General features: G+C 45.7%; 1 protein-coding gene across 5 annotated transcripts in view; it reads left to right on the top strand.

The window, feature by feature from the left end:
• LOC110527326 (runt-related transcription factor 1) overlaps window positions 1-20,000 on the top strand; it is a 47,341-nt gene that overhangs the window by 16,763 nt on the left and 10,578 nt on the right. For 2 of the 5 annotated variants that reach the window (XM_036982622.1, XM_036982619.1), the window contains exons 1-4: window positions 6,480-6,641; window positions 13,344-13,600; window positions 16,191-16,347; window positions 19,423-19,527. In XM_036982622.1, the coding sequence (XP_036838517.1) occupies window positions 6,554-6,641; window positions 13,344-13,600; window positions 16,191-16,347; window positions 19,423-19,527 (607 nt within the window). In that variant the 5' untranslated portion in view covers window positions 6,480-6,553. Of the gene's footprint in view, window positions 1-6,479; window positions 6,642-11,293; window positions 12,083-13,343; window positions 13,601-16,190; window positions 16,348-19,422; window positions 19,528-20,000 lie in introns of those variants that run through there. The other 3 variants (XM_021608524.2, XM_036982621.1, XM_036982620.1) reach the window with 3 other exon arrangements.

Below are 20,000 nucleotides of genomic sequence, written 5' to 3'. Positions count from 1 at the left end.
TGTTCAGGGGCAGAATGACAGATGTTTACCATGTCAACTCGGGGATTAGATCCAGCAACCTTCTGGTTACTGGCCCAACACTCTAAACACTAGGCTACCTGCCTACGTGGGGCAACCTAATCACGTTTAACCCAGAACTAAAGTATTGCGAAATTGGTCAGCTGCTCGATTAAGTTCTAGGTCCATACTTGTTAAGAGAAGCGATGAAGAGATGCTAGAACGAGGAGCTCCACCATCTCTCTTTGCAAGTTACGGGCTGAATGTCTCCTCCCCTTCCGAAATTCCAAAGATGCCAACACCTGTGAAATCGTGATTTGTCCAAATAAACAGTGACGAAAAAACCCAGACACCTGAGCTACTGTTGACAGATTCTTCGGTACCAGATTTTACAGACATAGGTCTGTCCACGAGAGATTAGGGGCAACACTACCACTTCACAACCCTACCACTTCACAACCCTACCACTTGGCAACCCTACCACTTGGCAACCCTATCGGTGAGGGTTGTGAGAATGGGCCTGCCATACTGCCATAGATATGAGTTCCTCTGACTCAGCGTCCATCTCAATAGTATAGACATGAGTCCCTCTGACTCTGCATCCATCTCAATAGTATAGACATGAGTCCCTCTGACTCTGCATCAATCTCAATAGTATAGATATGAGTCCCTCTGACTCTGCATCCATCTCAATAGTATAGATATGAGTCCCTCTGACTCTGCGTCCATCTCAATAGTATAGACATGAGTCCCTCTGACTCTGCATCCATCTCAATAGTATAGATATGAGTCCCTCTGACTCTGCGTCCATCTCAATAGTATAGACATGAGTCCCTCTGACTCTGGATCCATCTCAATAGTATAGATATGAGTCCCTCTGACTCTGCGTCCATCTCAATAGTATAGACATGAGTCCCTCTGACTCTGCATCAATCTCAATAGTATAGATATGAGTCCCTCTGACTCTGCATCCATCTCAATAGTATAGATATGAGTCCCTCTGACTCTGCATCCATCTCAATAGTATAGATATGAGTCCCTCTGACTCTGGATCCATCTCAATAGTTTAAAGTAGCTTCTTCTCTTTGTCTCCTTTCCCTTTGTCTGCTCCGACCTTAAATACCTGTACAAGGGTTAACGTGTTGCTTTCACATTGCCAATGTTTTCAGATTGGTGCAGATTAAGGATGGGAGTCCATTTTGGACTATCGAGGGACAGCCGCCCATCCCCATCTCTCTGTCTCTGTCTGTTGATAAGGCTGTGACTCATTTCTAAAGAGACCATCTGTTAGTTCCAACCACTAGGACCCAGTCCCAACCACAGCAGACGGAGTCCCAACCACCAGGACCCAGTCCCAACCACCAGGACCCAGTCCCAACCACAGCAGACGCAGTCCCAACCACCAGGACCCAGTCCCAACCACAGCAGTCCCAGTTCCAACCACCAGTTCCCAGTCCCAACCACAGCAGACCCAGTCCCAACCACCAGGACCCAGTCCCAACCACAGCAGACGTAGTCCCAACCACCAGGACCCAGTCCCAACCACCAGGACCCAGTCCCAACTACCAGGACCCAGTCCCAACCACCAGGACCCAGTCCCAACCACAGCAGACGCAGTCCCAACCACCAGGACCCAGTTCCAACCACAGCAGACGCAGTCCCAACCACCAGGACCCAGTCCCAACCACAGCAGTCCCAGTCCCAACCACCAGGACCCAGTCCCAACTACCAGGACCCAGTCCCAACCACCAGGACCCAGTCCCAACCACCAGGACCCAGTCCCAACCACAGCAGACGCAGTCACAACCACCAGGACCCAGTCCCAACCACAGCAGTCCCAGTCCCAACCACCAGGACCCAGTCCCAACCACCAGGACCCAGTCCCAACCACAGCAGACCCAGTCCCAACCACAGCAGACGCAGTCCCAACCACCAGGACCCAGTCCCAACCACCAGGACCCAGTCCCAACCACAGCAGACCCAGTCCCAACCACCAGGACCCAGTCCCAACCACAGCAGATGCAGTCCCAGCCACCAGGACCCAGTCCCAACCACCAGGACCCAGTCCCAACCACAGCAGACGCAGTCCCAACCACCAGGACCCAGTCCCAACCACAGCTAACGCAGTCCCAACCACCAGGACCCAGTCCCAACCACAGCAGACCCGGTCCCAACCACCAGGACCCAGTCCCAACCACAGCAGACCCAGTCCCAACCACCAGGACCCAGTCCCAACCACAGCATACCCAGTCCCAACCACCAGGACCCAGTCCCAACCACCAGGACCCAGTCCCAACCACAGCAGACCCAGTCCCAACCACAGCAGACGCAGTCCCAACCACCAGGACCCAGTCCCAACCACCAGGACCCAGTCCCAACCACAGCAGACCCAGTCCCAACCACCAGGACCCAGTCCCAACCACAGCAGATGCAGTCCCAGCCACCAGGACCCAGTCCCAACCACCAGGACCCAGTCCCAACCACAGCAGACGCAGTCCCAACCACCAGGACCCAGTCCCAACCACAGCAGACGCAGTCCCAACCACCAGGACCCAGTCCCAACCACAGCAGACCCGGTCCCAACCACCAGGACCCAGTCCCAACCACAGCAGACCCAGTCCCAACCACCAGGACCCAGTCCCAACCACAGCAGACCCAGTCCCAACCACCAGGACCCAGTCCCAACCACAGCATACCCAGTCCCAATCACCAGGACCCAGTCACAACTCCAGCAGACCCAGTCCCAACCACAGCAGACCAAGTCCCAACCACCAGGACCCAGTCCCAACCACAGCAGATGCAGTCCCAGCCACCAGGACCCAGTCCCAACCACCAGGACCCAGTCCCAACCACAGCAGACCCAGTCCCAACCACCAGGACCCAGTCCCAACCACAGCAGACCCAGTCCCAACCACCAGGACCCAGTCCCAACCACAGCATACCCAGTCCCAACCACCAGGACCCAGATTAGGCTGCAGGCTTACCTCAGACACTCACGCTGATCACTGACCAACTGTCAGTTGGCTAATGAGGGACATGTTGTTTGAGTCAGTTTGAGTTTTTCTGTTGAGTCAGAGGAGCAACCTAACGTAAACCACTTCCAGGACTGTACAGTGGCTGCTTCTCCTCACTTCTGGACTCATGCTCCTGGTTCTCGTTTCCTCTGGGATCTCCTCCTTCAATCCCTCTCTCATCCCTCTCTTCCTGCCCCGAGGCCAAGGCTCATCCCTCCATCAGGACACCATGCACCTTTACTGCCCATCCATCCATCCTTTTATCCATCCATCCATCCTTTTATCCATCCATCCATCCTCTCCTCTTTCTATTGATCCTTCTATGCGTCCATACCATTGGATGGTAGATGAACACCTTCCATAGTTTACAGATCAATATATCACAATTTATTCAGGAAGCACTTTTTTTTTTAAATAACAGTAACCCGGGCCGAAATCACAAAAGAGGAAGCAGACCGTATACTTATTTAAAATGTGCTGAAATAAAGACATGGAAATAAACACACAACACATGGTCCCAGTCTCTTCTGTTGATCACATGGAATAGTGTCCTTTTTCACAGGTGATTAAACTAGTCAGTGTGTGTGTGTGTGTGTGTGTGTGTGTGTGTGTGTGTGTGTGTGTGTGTGTGTGTGTGTGTGTGTTTTCCTGCATCACTGCACCTGCTCATCCATTCAAACTGCACTAAACGCTGCCTGAGGCAGATCCCCGTAGCTCTCTCTCTCTCCCCTCTCCCGTCCCCCTCCCTCTCTCCTTCCATCCCTCTCTCCCCTCTCCTGTCTCCCTCCCTCCCTCCTTCCATCCTTCCCTCATTCCATCCCTCTCTCCCTGCTCAGTGCTCTATACAGCAAGACAGAGGTGCTGAGATATAAGCTGTAGGTGAAAAGTGAAGTGTGGACAGCTGAACTGTGCATAGGATGTATACTATGACTGGAATAGGTGTCAACATTACAAGGGTACAAATGGGTGTCACAGTAACGTTTAGACAGGTACATCACTTCAAACCGTTGAGCGCTATGTGACCCTCTCTCCTCTCCTCTCCTCTCTCTCTCCCTCTCGCTCCCTCTCTCTCTCATATTCTCTCCTCATAGCTTGTGTCAGAAAATCAATCAGTAGTTCCACAGGAGGAGTGCCTCATAGAGCTGCTAGTTTTCTCTCATCTGAGAGCACGCTGAATTATTCAACACACACACACACACACAAGCCTTCCCTTCTTAAGACTGGCAGGTTTCAGACACAGACAAACTCAATGCACTGAGTCATATCTTCAGTCAGAAATGGCCAAATCAAACAGCACTTGGATTGAGGGATGAATTCATTGTAGTATTCTGATTTAGTTGTGATTGACAGATTAGCCTGATTATCTTGTCATGATACTAGTTCTGGTGTTAGCCATGTTAGCATTACTGGGTCTATTGGGCCCTGGGGGATTCAGAGATGGGGCAGGGGAGTACAGGAAAGGGACCATGGGAAAAACTGCTCCTTTGAAATGCTGTGTGTTTGTGTTGCATGTGTGTGTGTCACTGGTTAAGAGTTTCTCCTTAGTTGCAATGTAAATACAGCTGGACTGAGTGTGTGTGGGCTGTTTGTCCCAATCAGGAGTGTGTGTGTTTGTGTGTGTGTGTGTGTGTGTGTGTGTGTGTGTGTGTGTGTGTGTGTGTGTGTGTGTGTGTGTGTGTGTGTGTGTGTGTGTGTGTGTGTGTGTGTGTGTGTGTGTGTGTGTGTGTGCTTGTGTGCGTGCGTGCGTGCGGCTATGTGAAGGTGTGTGTCTGTTAACCAGGTGCTGGACCACTCTGTTCTGTCACTTGGCAGTGCTGCTAACTGATATGTCAGAAAATCAATTAATTACTTTTAAGTAGCAGTTAACTGCATCCAAACAATACAGCCCCATGAATTATAGAGGAGGTGTGAGAGTGCGTACGTGCGTACGTGCAAGCCTCACATTTTTTCCCCTCTATTTTAACTTGAGAGTCACTATCACTGCGTTCACAATGTTTGATTACAGAAACATTCAATTCCAACTGCTGTAAATCTTCTACATTAAACTTACAACAATCTGCTAATCTGCTTTCAGTGAGTGAGTGATGAATGACTGAGTGACTGAGTGATGAGCTCTTTGAAGCTCTATGAGACTCCTCCCCAGGCTGTATCTCTCCATCGATCCCTTGTTCAGGGAGGTGGTGAAGGTGAGGGGTGGAGGTGGTGAGGAGGGGCGAGTGTGTGGGTATTGATCCTCAGTGTGGCCCTGGTGCTGGCCTCAGGGTGGCCCCGACTCTAGAGACAGCAGGGGACAGACTGCCCCTGGCACAGAGAGAGAGACTGAGAGAATGAGAGAGAGACAGAAAGGACACGAACACAGCAGTCCCCTAAGAGAGAGAGAGAGAGAGAGAGCGAGAGACTGTCAGAATGAGAGAGAGACAGAAAGCACACAAACACAGCAGTCCCCTAAGAGAGGGAGAAAGAGAGAGATAAACAAGTATAAAGAAAAAGACGATTAGAGGGACAGTTCAATCCACGTCCCCAAAGAGAAACTCTGACCTGCAGAGATTGGCAGAGTGGAAGAGGAGGTTCCAACCAACTAATACAGTGTGTGGACAGAGGCGACACATCCTGTCAAGCTTGTCCCTAGTAGTGCCTTCACTAGACCATCATGACCTGCTGTGGGGTACCAGATCCCTGCAACACACACACATTTGGTGTCCTGTGGTACTGCCACTGGTGTACCCAGAGTTCCGTTGGGCCCAGGTCTGTGGGATAGTGACTATGAGTGGTGGATTCGGGGTGTGTGTGGAGGACGACCCAGAAACCTCAGTGGCCATGCACCAACCTCAGCCAGACCAGAGGACTGATCCGTGTCACGCTAGGTGGTTTCCAGGAAGCCAGAGACCAGCCATAGTGGTCATGTCACCTCAGGAGCTGTCACAGGCAAATCACACTGTCTCCGTTGTTCTAATCTGGTGTGCAGATCTTCCAGTGTAAGGACCGTGTGGTTCCCAAACTCAGGCGTGAACCACTGAGAAAATGGTCCTTCTTCATGTGATCCACAAACTTGATGACAATGACTTAAAACACAAACCAGTCTTTATGGCTAAGACCAACTCAATCCCCTGCTCTTTGCCTTTATTTTCACCGTTTGTCAGAACTTTAGAAAAAGAAGCGAGGGGGAGAGGTGAGAGAAAGACATGGAGGGGGGAGCGATGGAGACAGGAAAGGAGAGAGAGAAAAATCATTTGAGTCACTAAATGAAATTAGCAGGTCTGAGTTGCCTGAGGGCAGAGTGATGCCGAGTCCCCCGGGGCTACGCTTAGTGAGGGAATATATTAAGCATGAGTGGATGCCATCCGTTTCCCCTCCTTTCTCTCCTTCTTTCTCTCGTTTTCAGTTTTTCACTAATATCTTGGGCGAGGGGGGAGGTGGGTAGGGTGGTGGGTGGGTATAAAAGGATGAGGGTGAGAGTGAGGGGGATCTAGCTTTCCATATTCCTGTGCTGGGTCTTAAAAACCCACCCCACCGTTCGCTCCGCAAGTACCCAGAGACGAAGCATGAATCCTGGGCCCTTCTCCAACTCCGGTCCCCTGTCCTGGGCCATGTACCTGATGAGGAAAGGCCGAACTGGCAATGGGCTCTTTGGTAATCTATCCTGCTTTTATTACTACACCTGCGTCTTCGTCTACCCCTTCCTCTTCATCGTTATCATCAACATCATCACTGTCTGCCTCTCATCCACTGTCATCTTTGTCAACCCCTTCCTCTTCGTCGTTATCATCAACATCATCACTGTCGGCCTCTCAACCACTGTCATCTTCGTCTACCTCTTCCTCTTCATCGTTATCATCAACATCATCACTGTCTGCCTCTCAACCACTGTCGTCTTTGTCTTTGTTTGTCAAATTGAAAGACATTTGCCCTGAATCTTCCTCATCTCATCTTTACCTACTGCTATTTCTTCATGATCTTCATCATCATCCCCACCACCATCATCATCATCACCCGCTTCCTCTCAGCCTTTTAAATCTTCTTTTGTTTACTTTTCTCTCATTCTTTCTCCAGTCTGTTTTCCAATGTTGTCCTGAATGGGGTTAAGAAACCAAGAGTGAAACATTTGATTGATACAACATACAACAGTTTTTATTTCTGTGTGCTGCGGCTGTATTTTGGTTTGGGTGGTTCACCTTACTTGATGTTAACTGATGCTCAAAAAACAATGAATGAATGAATGTCTTATTTTACATCGAAAAATGTTTAGGCTATATTACTCTGTAGGCCTGTAGGTTCATGGGTAGGCTAAATCCGTTGTTTTATGCTAATGACTTGTCATTTAAACCAATCATCTCTCCAGAATTGATTCTTTCCCAATGCAATGGAACTGGCCTCCAGTTAATCGCGCAAACATGCTGCAGCGTGTAGCCTCGCGACGCATATCGATAGATTTGATAGCCGACTACATACATTATTGATCATGCAGTTTGCGCCTATCCGATTACCGCTGCTCAGAGGTGAACGGGACGAGAGGAAATCCAAGCCTCTCGCTCTCTCTCTTGTTGAACTCTCCCTGCCTGTCCCCTCAAAGTAGCAGTTCTTCCTCTAGGCAACAGTAAAGTCGGTTCATTTGTGAGGAAATATTTCCTTACATTATATTGAAATCTCGATTTCTTTTAATGATTTAATATTTTAGTCCGTGATTGTAGGCTATAGGTTTTTTATTTCAATATTATAGGCAACCAACATTTTTACGGCTACGGCTTTCAAAAATCAGACTGCGTCACATTTCTTTAGCGTGTGAAAAAACAAAATTGTATTTGTTTTAATTAGAATCGAATCTATTTAATTTGAGGTGTCATATAGGAGTAAATAGGCTATATGCTTTGTTTTATTGTTTATAACAATGATCTAATTATTAGCACATCTCCAAGGGGACATTTTAACTGAGCTTTGTGTTTTATTAATGAAATCCTAAATGTATATACGACGATGTTAGAATAGGCTATAATAAATTAAATATCCAATTATAGATTTCGTATGATCCATTTGCAATCAAATGTATCTCTTATACTCTGTTAAACTGATGTGTTGCGAACCACTTCATCAGTTTGAAATATTTTGTGTCCTAAATTTCAAACATAAATGTAGTCCTAATTTGTGCCCTATTGTTTGGTTGTTGTTTAAAATTAAGGGACAATCTGGCATGTGCTGGTCGGTTCTGCGTGAAGTGCTGTGGTGTGCTGCATTGTAAAATATGACATTATCGGGGGCGGCAGGTAACCTAGTGGTTAGAGCGTTAGGTCAGTAACCGAAGGGTTGCCGGATCGAATCCCCGAGCTGACAAGGTAAAAATCTGTCGTTCTGCCCCTGAACAAAGCAGTAAATAAGAATTGTAAACAATAATTTGTTCTTAACTGACTTGCCTAGTTAAACTTTTTTTTAAATGTAAAGATGAGTATATTTCAACACAAACAATTGTCACAAAATGCGTTTCCAGTCAAATGCTGAAACAGCGGCTGGCCCGGGCCTTGCCGTCACGACACACACCTGCACAGAGATATAACTAGGCTACGTGAGTCATTGGATGTGGTTATAACGGACTTATTTGATTGACTGAATTATAATGCTTTATTCAAGGGGACATGATTGACTTTAGAGCATTATGTGGTTTTATTGTAATAATTATTCAGCCATGTCACAAGTGGCTGGCCTTTTTTTAGGCGATTTAGCTTCTGCTTCTTTTATCCGGCACCATTGAATCACATTTCCAGTAAGCTGTTTGGATGTGTCAGTGAAGTTGGTACATTTAAACATGAATAATCACTCAACATTCTGCTCGCAGCCCCATGCGCCCAAGAGCATGGGAAATAAGCCTAACTGAATTAAAGTTCTTCTGTAGGCCTATGTCAACACTTCCTAAGTAATGGAACATTGATTAATCAGAGGGAATCCACATAAATATTTTTTATCCGTTATTCTAATAAATTAATAAAAAATGTGCCTTGATAATGTGTCCATTGCAAAAAATACGCACCATTATCCATTGTTTCGTTACGGCCTAAATTAATCAATCCAACATCAAAAAGATGTTAGGACAGGAAAATCAAGTTCGGATTCTTTGCACCGTGTTGCCTGTATATAGAGCAAAAATGCCAGTCACTTTCTATCACGGACACTGTAGTCGGTCCGGCCAGGCGGATGCGTAAGCCGTTACATTTTTTATCATCACCCCTGTGGCTATACGTTCTTAAAACACAGGGAGAGAGGAGAGAAACTGACAGTTCTCTAAAACTCCCCGACAAGGCTGTCAGACTGACCTCTCTTTGTCAAATCAAACTGAAAAACTCATCAGACGAATACTTTCTGCTGAGCTCTGCGTGTACAGGTGGACTACTCTTCATAGTCATCATGGCAAAGACACATAGCCTGTGGCGATGAATATTCAACTGGTCAATCGAAATGAGCTAAACATAGGAGATAATGAGAGAGCAAAATCATCATTTTGGATTTCAGAATAATTTTGTTTCTGCTTTGATCTAAATTTGACAGTAGCCTACAATGTGGGGTTAAATCATTTCCATAGTGGAACATATTTACACCATGCAAAAATATTCACATATATAAGATCGTCTGTTTTTATTTACATCGTCACGCAATGTAAAATAATTCTCTACAGTGAGGCCTGCGAGTGTGTTACAGCTTTCCATTTGCCAGGAGGTGATTTAGATCGTATGCCGCCACCTATTGTTGATATTTGGTGCAGCACGACGCCCACACTGCGCACTGACACCACAAGGCCTGGGAGGTGCTTTAAAAAGTGTTCTATGGTCATACTTCAGTAAAAGTCAAGATACCTTAAAGAAAATGACTCAAGTAAAAGTGAACGTCACCCAGGAAAAGTCTAAAAGTATTTGGGTTTCAATGTACTTAAGTACTCAATTGTCATAGGCCTATTTGAGTAAAAGTTAAAGAAATACGTAAATTCCTGCTGTACTTTTGGGGGTCAGGGAATACATATGGGAGTAAAAAGTACATATTTTCTTTAGGAATGTAGTGGAGTAAAAGTAAAAGTTGTCAAAAATATAAACAGTAAAGTAAACATACCCCCAAAACTAGGCTACATAAGTAGTACTTTAAAGTATTTTTACTTAACTACGCTACTTTACGCCGCCATCTTTATGTGGCAACGTTGTTGCACAGCGGTGGAAAACAAAAGGTAACTTTCATGCTTACTTGTAGATAACTGTTTATTTGAAGTCTTGTTGTTGAGGATGAGAGCCTACATTCGGAAACCGTGGAAGCTGAATTTTAAGCACGCGCATTTACGCTCTGTCACACTATCATGAAATACATCCATTGATCAATGTTTTTATTCAGTATGTCTGTGTTGTGCATGGATTGTGGAACCTACTATAACGTCAACCTCTAAACCCACATCACGTTGGACACTAGCCACAGTGCTATAGAGGGGGTATAGGCCTATATGAAATGGAACATCGTCCGCAAAATGCGTCACTGTGGCCTCCATATAATCTATTCGCAGATGTGATGCAGCCTGGGTTATATGGTTAGAGCGGTGACGTGGTGGCTATTGCTGATATCATATTCCCCGAATAAATCAGCGCATGACCAATATGTCCACTGGAACAGTACACGCGCCCTGGAATTCAGCAGAATGGCTGTCTTTGTATAAATGTCCCCCTCATCGACAGATGAGTCATTTGAGCTTCTCTCTTTACTTTTCCCGTTATAGGCACATAGGCCATGTCTTATTGGCTAACGTATTGCATGGATATTTACTCATCTTATTTTGTTATGGTGTATGCAGACTATGTTTCGACACCGTCACGAGAAATCATCCGGGAAATATCAGGCATTAGGTAGGCTAAAGTGTATTTCCAACTAAATATGTGTGTTTGGTGTCCAAACGCATAGGCCTAATTGTGATTTGGGCAGTTTTTTTGTGAACAATCATTTTAATCCACCTTTCAATATATTTTATTGTATTTTTTTGTTTTTGTATTGGTATCCAACATCCAAATGCACGCTGTTGACTTTTATGTTAAAACCACAATACTAGAGCGCAACCGCTGTGTCCGTCTCTATTCGGGCATCGTGCACCGCAGCCCCAAAGTGGAATTCCATTGACTGGCCCGTGCCTTCCTTAGAACCCACAGTTCTTTATCCCTGGACGGACGCAGCTCTGATTGGTTAAACCCTCCCGGACTCTCCGTAGTTGCTCGATTCCATTGGCTGAGATCTGTCTCTATGCAAATCCAACCCTGGAGGCACGCATTCCAGCACTGCCGACTGACTGCCAGTAAAACCCTGCCTCCCACTGTCGGGACGTTCATTCATACGCAGAAACTCAACTCTATACACAACCGGAGCATTCAACAAGGGTTTGTCGAAATATAAGGCTGTTTGCAGTGACACATCCTAGCCTATTCCTCGTTGACATTCCAGACACTATTTATAAAAGCGAAATTGAAGTATAAAAGTTTTTTCCGTCTCCCATGCTGGCACGCATTGAGACGAGAATATCCCTATTGCGAATTGGGGAGCCATAGAACATCCATCAAAGTTGACCTTTTGTGGCGAGTAACTCACAAGTTATTGAAGAACAACAGAAGAGGAAAATAACAGAAAAAAGAACCCAACTGGACTTTCTTATTCGCTGCTCGCTTGCTCATTTGAATGCGCCCTGAGACGTCCTTGAATGACGGTCGGGTTTTATTTAGTATCTGGTCGGTGGATGCCTCTTCAGTTTATGTGTCCATAACACGGATCATGGAATGAGGACTTCACACACCAAGATTTAGCGGGATGTGTGTAATTTGTTAACCGAAGGTCTTTTACTCCACTACAACGCATAGACCCAGTTTTATCCGTGCCCACGCAGGTACCTTCAGACTGTCGTCTGATTTCCACTGTTGATCCACGTGCCTTGGGAGAGTTCATCTAACGACAACGGCTTTACTTTTTGAGGCAAATATCAGAAGAAACATAGAGCTATATATTCCACAGAGTCCGTTTAACTGGATCCCACTGCGGTGTACAAATGGTCTTCCTTTGGGACGCCAAATACGGTACATTAACTTATTTTCAAATTTTACGCACGGTTGAATATGTGTTGGTATCTATACCCATCTTGTCCTGTCTAACTTATCAACACCATACTGTGGCAGAACCTGTGTATTATTATCAACCAAGATTTCAACTTCCCTCTGAACTGTGGTTTAGTGCTTTGTGCATGCTAGGTTCCAAATGTAGCCTGTAGCCTAATCGCTGTGAGAGAAAAAACCCGTTGGCGCCCTGCCAATTATTACGTTTATTTCCTCTTCAAATTCTGGTTTCGGTGTGTTTCTTGGCTGTATGAATGCGCGCGGGTATAAATGTAAGCACACATGTCAACACACACACACGCGCACGCACACACTTGAGGTTAGGCTACATTAATCAGTTGTCACTAGATATCACAGCCACAAAGTCATAAACCCCGCCTATTTATATAATTCTTCCTTCTTAAAAATGTATTTTGAAGCTAAATTTAACCCTGAACTTAACCACACTGATAACTTATTCCTAACGCTAAATTAAGACCAAAAAGATAATTTGAGTTTTCATTAAGTTTTACGATAGGCCTACAGCCAATTTCAACTTTGTGACTGTGCTAACTAGTGGAAACCACATTAAAACACATGCAAAGCACATTACTTCCCCTCTCATCAACGGTTTATAAATAAATCCTTCCATCCACAGCGCGTGGTTTGCTGTTAGTATTGGATGGTTAGATGAGAGCAACACGGAGTTGGAGTTCAGTCCAGTTCTGTGTTACACTACTCCAAGTTCTGTTGAAAGAGCGAGAGGCAGCAGCGGTTTTTAAACCCCAGGTCGTTCCAAACCGCCAACATGTGGCATCGATTGTGGTTGGCTTGGCTGAGTGGCAGACAGACAGACCGACCGACAGCGCGCGCCGGGCCCTGTCAGACACAGCATCGCTGGCTGTTTTTTAACGGTTTGGTTTCACGTGTCTCCGGCTCTCCAGGGTTGGGTTCCGCTGTTGTAATTTCACTGCGCTCTATTCTGAGAACTTGTATAATTCTGTGCTCTGAAGGCCAACTTGAAACTACATGCACATTGAGAAACAGAATAGAAAATACTGATGATGTGCACAGTTCAAAATGTGAATAGCCTAAATGAGTTTTTATTTACTTACTAAGAAGTTATATGCCTTGACATACTGTTGACTCAAGTGTGTGTGTGTGCGCGTGTGTGCGCGTGTACGCCTGCGTTGTGTCTGTCTGTGTCCTCACTCACTTATTTATCTACATCTCCATCTTTCTCCAGACCCAGCACCTGGTCGGCGCTTCTCCCCCCCTTCCACCACCCTGTTGTCAGGTAAGATGAGTGAGGGTCTGCCCCTGGGTGCCCAGGAGAGCAGTAGCGCCGCCCTGGTGGGAAAGCTGCGTATTGCAGACCGAGGCATGGTGGAGGTGCTGTCAGAACACCCTGGAGAACTGGTGAGGACAGACAGCCCCAACTTCATCTGTTCTGTCCTACCCACACACTGGAGGTGCAACAAGACGCTGCCCATCGCATTCAAGGTGAGTGAGGGAGTGTGTGTGTAGTGCTATATTCGTTGTTTTATTTTGAATCATTTCTGGAGGCTGTAGAGGAACGTTTTCCCGCCCAAATTTAGTCTGATGGCAACATTTCTCATAAATGTCTATGTATGTTTGTGTCAAATAAAATATATATATTGTCATATGCACTGAATACAACAGGTATTACAACCTTACCTTGAAATGCTTACTTACAAGCCCCTAACCAACAATGCAGAGTTTTAAAAAAGTAATTAAGAAAAATTTGCTAAATAAACTAATGGAAAAATAGTAACACAAATAAAATAACAACAACGAGGCTATATACAAAGGGTACCGGTACCGAGTCATTGTGCAGGGGTACAGGGTAGTCCAGGTAATTCAGGTATTTTGTACATGTAGGTGATGGGGTAAAGTGACTATGAATTGATAATAAACAGAGAGTAGCAGCAGTGTGTGTGAAGTGTGAAGGAATGTGCGTGTGTGTGTGTGTGTTTGTGGGTTGCGTCAATATACATGTGTGTGTGTTTTGGGTGTGTATGTGTTGAAGTGTCAGTGTAGTATGTATGAGTGTGTGGTTATTGTCCAATGAGTGTACATCGAGCTTCTGCCAACTTTTTGTTGTTGAATAAAATAAGGTGGTCAATGCAAATCGTCCGGGAGGCTATTTGATGAACTGTTCAGCAGTCTTGAGGGTAGAAGCTGTTAATGAGCCTTTTGGTTCCAGACTTGGCGCCACTTGCCGTGTGTGTGAGATGGTGCTTGATAACTGGCCATGAGCAGTACCCAATCTCCCAACCTCATAACTAGCTACCAATAAGCCATTTCAGGCTATCAATCAAGTTAGAGTAGCTAGCTTGTCTAACTATCTTAGTTGGCATGCCAGCTGGCAAGGTTGATAGACTTAGAAAAGCAAGCAATTACTAAATGTACTGAATTAGACTCACATTCCTTTCAATATTTTACTCAGATTTGAGCAGAGATTCAGAGAAGCATATTTAGTTTCAGGAGGATATAGACCGCTCAAGATGTATGGTTACATATCCACAAATTTTTTTTGTGACATAGAATTAAGCGTAATGATTATGGCTCTAGATTGCCGGAAAAATCTGTTTCAGGTGTTTGAAAAATGCTAAATTCTCCAATTTACAGACGGACCCCCCCCCCCACCCCTCACATATTTTGTGCCCCCTCAGATTATTGGGGTGCATGACGCCCCTGGTCACAGAATAAACTTTTAATTGGAGAAAAATATTATTATAGCCATAGCCTACTTCCTTTACAGTTTTTCACTTTGTAATGCAGTTCTCAGAATTGGAATGATGCACGTCAATGTCTTCCAGTTGTTTCATTAGGCTGATGTCGTTCTAGGCATCCATAATGGGAATTATATCATCCAAGTAAAGTACTTTTAAGCACTTTAGGACAAAAGCCTTTGTGAAAAAAGCCATAGAAAAACACTGTGAAATCAGATTGAGGGAGTTGTATACATTATGTACATTATAAACAAAGTCATATGCGGATGTTGTTGCCATTAAGTGTGTGTTTGTGTCTGGATGTTGTTGACCGTCTGCTTGAAGAGCTCTATAATCGTTTCCTCATTATTGTTTGTTCTGCAGGGCCGTTTTTACGCTCCACCAAACCTCTCTCTCATGTCTGACTTCCGTAGCTCCCCAACAGTCCTCGAGAATGTAAACTATACTGGGACTGCCAAACACCCGTATTTTACATCTCTGCCGCGGGTGTGGGTGAAGGGGGGTTGTGTGTGTGTGTGGGTGAAGGGGGGTTGTGTGTGTGTGTGTGTGTGTGTGTGTGTGTGTGTGTGTGTGTGTGTGTGTGTGTGTGGACTAAAGATGTAGTTTCTCAGTTGAAAAACAGAGCAGAGCCGTAGAACCCATGCCCGGTATCTCCTCTGTACATTTGCACGCTGATTGGTGGCCATGATTACAGTTAATATGAAAATGACTCTCCCTGGGTCTATTTGCTTTGGGTGTGGAGCTATTCAGTCTGTAGTCTGGGCGGCTTTCTGGAGCACAAAACCACCCAGACTGCCCTCCCATTTAGTAGACTAAATAGATTCAGAATGAATAATTAATTCATTATGAAGTACTAGAATTAATCATTTTTCGATATTATTTATAAAAGTATAAACATAGTTGAATACACTCTGAATAGAGTGTTGCAATATAACTAAAGATGCTCCTCTTTTACCAAATACATATATCTACCCAGGGGCGCAACTTGGTTTTAGAAGTGGGGGGGGCATAATGGTTATTATTTTTTTATTTTTTTAAATTATCCAGTCGAAGAAACTCTCCAAACAGCCTACCCGACCGCTCGGAGGTGTCCTAAAACACACTATTGCCCCGTTTTGTATCTCAATCCAGTGATAAAACATGTCCCCCCCGTCCCTAGTATAGGTTGCACCCCTGTATCTACCTGATAATTGATGTTTTGTGTAAAGAGTTCAATGTAAATTACGTGTGTAATTATGTTTATGTATTGTCTTTTTTTTGTAATGTGCAAGACAAGCCATAAAGTTTCCATCTATCTGACTGTGTCTCTGTCTCTGTCTCTCCTCCTATTGCCGTAGGTGGTTGCCCTTGGTGATATCCCTGACGGTACCTTGGTCACGGTGATGGCTGGGAACGATGAGAACTACTCAGCAGAGCTCCGCAACGCCACGGCCGCCCTCAAGAACCAGGTGGCTCGCTTCAACGACCTGCGCTTCGTAGGCCGCAGCGGACGAGGTACACACACACACACACACACACACACACATATATATAGATACACTGATATAACTCTCTCTCTCTCTGTCCCTAACGGGCGGTGAACCGCAGTTACTCCAAATCAAGTGCAGGCAAATGTCCTGCCTTATCTATTTAAAACACAGGCCTCTCTGTACATAAGCTACTGTTACTGTACACACACACACACACACGCACACGCACACACCTCTCAATTGTCCCATTGTCCTGCTAGGCAAACAGCCATCTAGTCTGACTTAAAACACACACACACACCCACAGGACCTAGAATGCAGCTCAGGGTTAATTAGAGTATGACTGTATGTGTGAGCTTGTCTGAACTTGTGGTGAACATTGATGAAACTAGGTGAGTGTTTGGTTGGGTTGTGGTCAGAGAGTTGGTCTGGCTGCAGCTCAGTAGGCTGTGGCCCAGTGTTAGTGTGGTTACAGCGGTGTGGTTTAGAGTTATGTAAGGGATTTCTCTCTCTCACACACACACACACACACACACACACACAAACACACACACACACACACACACACACACACACACACACACACACACACACACACACACACACACTTCTGACTATGACATAAACTATTCTAAACACACACACACACTCCTCCTTCTCCTCTTTTCTTCTGGGAAACACACACACACCATGACAGAGGCTTATTCAGAAGGAAGATAAGACAAGTGATTGGCTAATGCTGATAGGACCCACTGTGGTAAACACACTGCTGTACTCAACAAGCCTAGACCTGAACACCCCCCCCCCCCACACACACGCACACACACGCACAGAAAGAAAGAAATCATCCCATTGATAGGGGCGATTACAGATGGAGAGTTCCGGAGTAAACAGTCATCTCTGTACAGTAAGCCCCAGAGAAATGTAAACTGGGTAAAAGCCTTGGCACTTAGACACACACACACACACACACACACACACACACACACACACACAGGCACAGACACAGCTTTTAGATGTGCACTGATGGTGTCCGATCAGACAGACAGACTGATGACACACCAGCAACAAAGACCACAGCTGTTCTCTCATCCTATCTCTCTCGATCGCTCTACCTCTCCCCTCTTATCACTTACCAATCCTCTCAGATTCTTTCTTGCAGATAGCACACCAGCAACAAAGACCACAGCTGTCCTTCCTCTGTCTTTCTGTCTCCTCCCACTCTCCTCTCTTTCTGGATATAGGAGCAGTGAGTTACTGGGCGGCCAAACGGCACAAACAATCTCAGACATATTTATCTCTGTCTTTCGCTCTCTTTCTCTCGTTTTCTCTCTCTTGCAAACAAAGTTGTTTGGATGTGCACACACACTTGTTCACATCCTAACACATGCACAGTACAGTGTACACACACACAGCGTTGTCAGGGGACGTTTCCTAGCTGTGTTGTCTTCTTCCCGTCTCCCTCACAGACACTAATACTTCTGTGTGTGTGTGTGTGTGTGTGTGTGTGTGTGTGTGTGTGTGTGTGTGTGTGTGTGTGTGTGATATCTGCATACATATGGAGAAAAGAGAAGAGGATTTTTTTGTGTGTCTATGTCTGATGTAAGACAATGAGCAATCTTTTAAGCGGAAATGTGATTGTGAAATATCATCATATTTTGCAATTCAATTATCCTACAATAACTTACTTTAGAAAAATAGTAAGTACTACATGATGAATAATGGCCAGTTTTCCCATTATGGTGAATATTACTGTAGTAGTAGATTTGCCTCTCTTTGGGCAGTAAAACACACTTCAATAGAAAACGTGGGATAGGGATGTGATCTCATAGCTTCTCTTGACTCTGAGAATAGTCCTGGCTGCCTGCTTGTGTGTGGTCTGGACAGTAATGCTGAGTACTTCCACAGTATAGCTGAGTACCAGTGTGTGTGTGTGTGTGTGTGTGTGTGTGTGTGTGTGTGTGTGTGTGTGTGTGTGTGTGTGTGCACGGAATAATAAACAATCAAACATTTGACCAACTGGGGACATTTTGTTCGTCCCCACAAGGTTAAGGGTTAGAATTACATTTAGGGTTTGGAGCTAGGTTTATTTAGGGTTATGGGATTTTGAATGGGACTGAACTGTGTGTCCCCACAAGGTTAGCTGTACAAGACTGTGTGTGTATGAGTGTGTGTGAGTAACAGTAGCCAGGGCTTTAGCTGGCGTAGGCTGGTCTGTGTGTGGTAACTCTATTCCAGCCTTGGCACTGCCTCTGACCGCCTCCCCTGGGCGCCCATACCTCCATGGTGGGTGACAAGTGTGTGTGTGTGTGTGTGTGTGTGTGTGTGCGCATTCTCTCAGCATATGCCCGTCACTCATCACCATGCATTGAGGTACAGAGCCTGAGGGAGAAAAACACACACAGATGTGATTGTCTCCTCCATTCACCTAGGAATCTCTATACTTACACTCACACGGAGATACACAGATATACACACACATGCAGACAGACAAACACACACACACAGATTCATAGATCTATACAGAAACACAGTCACAGTGTTTACTGTCAGCCTTGTCCTCTCATCACCAGACCCTCTGACTGGATTAGTCACACGGCGGCTACACCAGCCAAGTCTGCTCCCACACACACACACACACACACACACACAAACGATAATAAACACACACGCACACAAAAACACACACACTCATTTAAACGTATAATAAACACACACATGTACACACACACTCTGTTTGTCTGTGTGTGTTTATGAGCAGTAAATAGGTGTGGAGCCGTAGGGTCTGTCTGTCTCTCTGATGTCTCTCTGGGTTATTTCTGTGTCAGGCTGATCTTAATGTCTTATCCAGACCTGAGGTATATTGGGATAGAGGGAGGGAGGTAGATGGAGAGAAAGAGAGAGAGAGAGAGGGAGTGCATGCTTCAGGGAGGTGCAGACCAACATGGGAGAAGAGGGAGGGGTAGGCAGGGGAAATAGAGGCCCATGCAAGCGGTTGTTGTGAGACACAAGGTTTTCTGTGTAGATGATCAATCACATAAAAACATATTTTCACTCTCTCTTCCCCTCCTCTCCACCCTCTCTTCCTGTCCTCCTCCAGGGAAGAGTTTTACTCTGACCATCACGGTGTTCACCAACCCTCCCCAGGTGGCCACCTACCAGAGAGCTATCAAGATCACCGTAGACGGGCCCAGAGAACCACGCCGTGAGTACCACCTTCATCCTCATCATCGCACTTATCAACATCAACGTCACATGACTCCGTCGGTTGAAGGATGAGCGTGGGCGTAGGATTGCACTAAGACAATGGAAGACAATGCATCCTAAGCATAGTTATCCTCATCATTATTATCCAAGTTGTTATTACATTATCATGATCATGCTGACCATCATGACCATAATTACCATTAGAGTGGTATGGGATTTGTAGTTGCATTAGTTCTGGGTTGTAGTTCTGAGACGGTGCTGATTGGAAGACTCATCACACCTCTGTCTCGTGGTTGTTAACGGGACTATTCCATGATGGTCCGTTATTCTGGTCGGGAATCTGGTGTTGGGCGCCGTGCAACGATCCAGGGTCTGGCTGGCTGGCTCAATGTGTGTGTGTGTGTGTGTGCGCGTGCGTGCGTGTGGAAGGTCTGGCTGGCTCTAGGTTCTGGCCCGCGCTTCAAAGGGCTA

This window comes from Oncorhynchus mykiss, chromosome 7, assembly GCF_013265735.2.
Source record: "Oncorhynchus mykiss isolate Arlee chromosome 7, USDA_OmykA_1.1, whole genome shotgun sequence".
NCBI lineage: Eukaryota > Metazoa > Chordata > Actinopteri > Salmoniformes > Salmonidae > Oncorhynchus > Oncorhynchus mykiss.
Note: the sequence above shows the minus strand (reverse complement) of the source record. Positions and strands in the feature narration are given on the sequence as shown.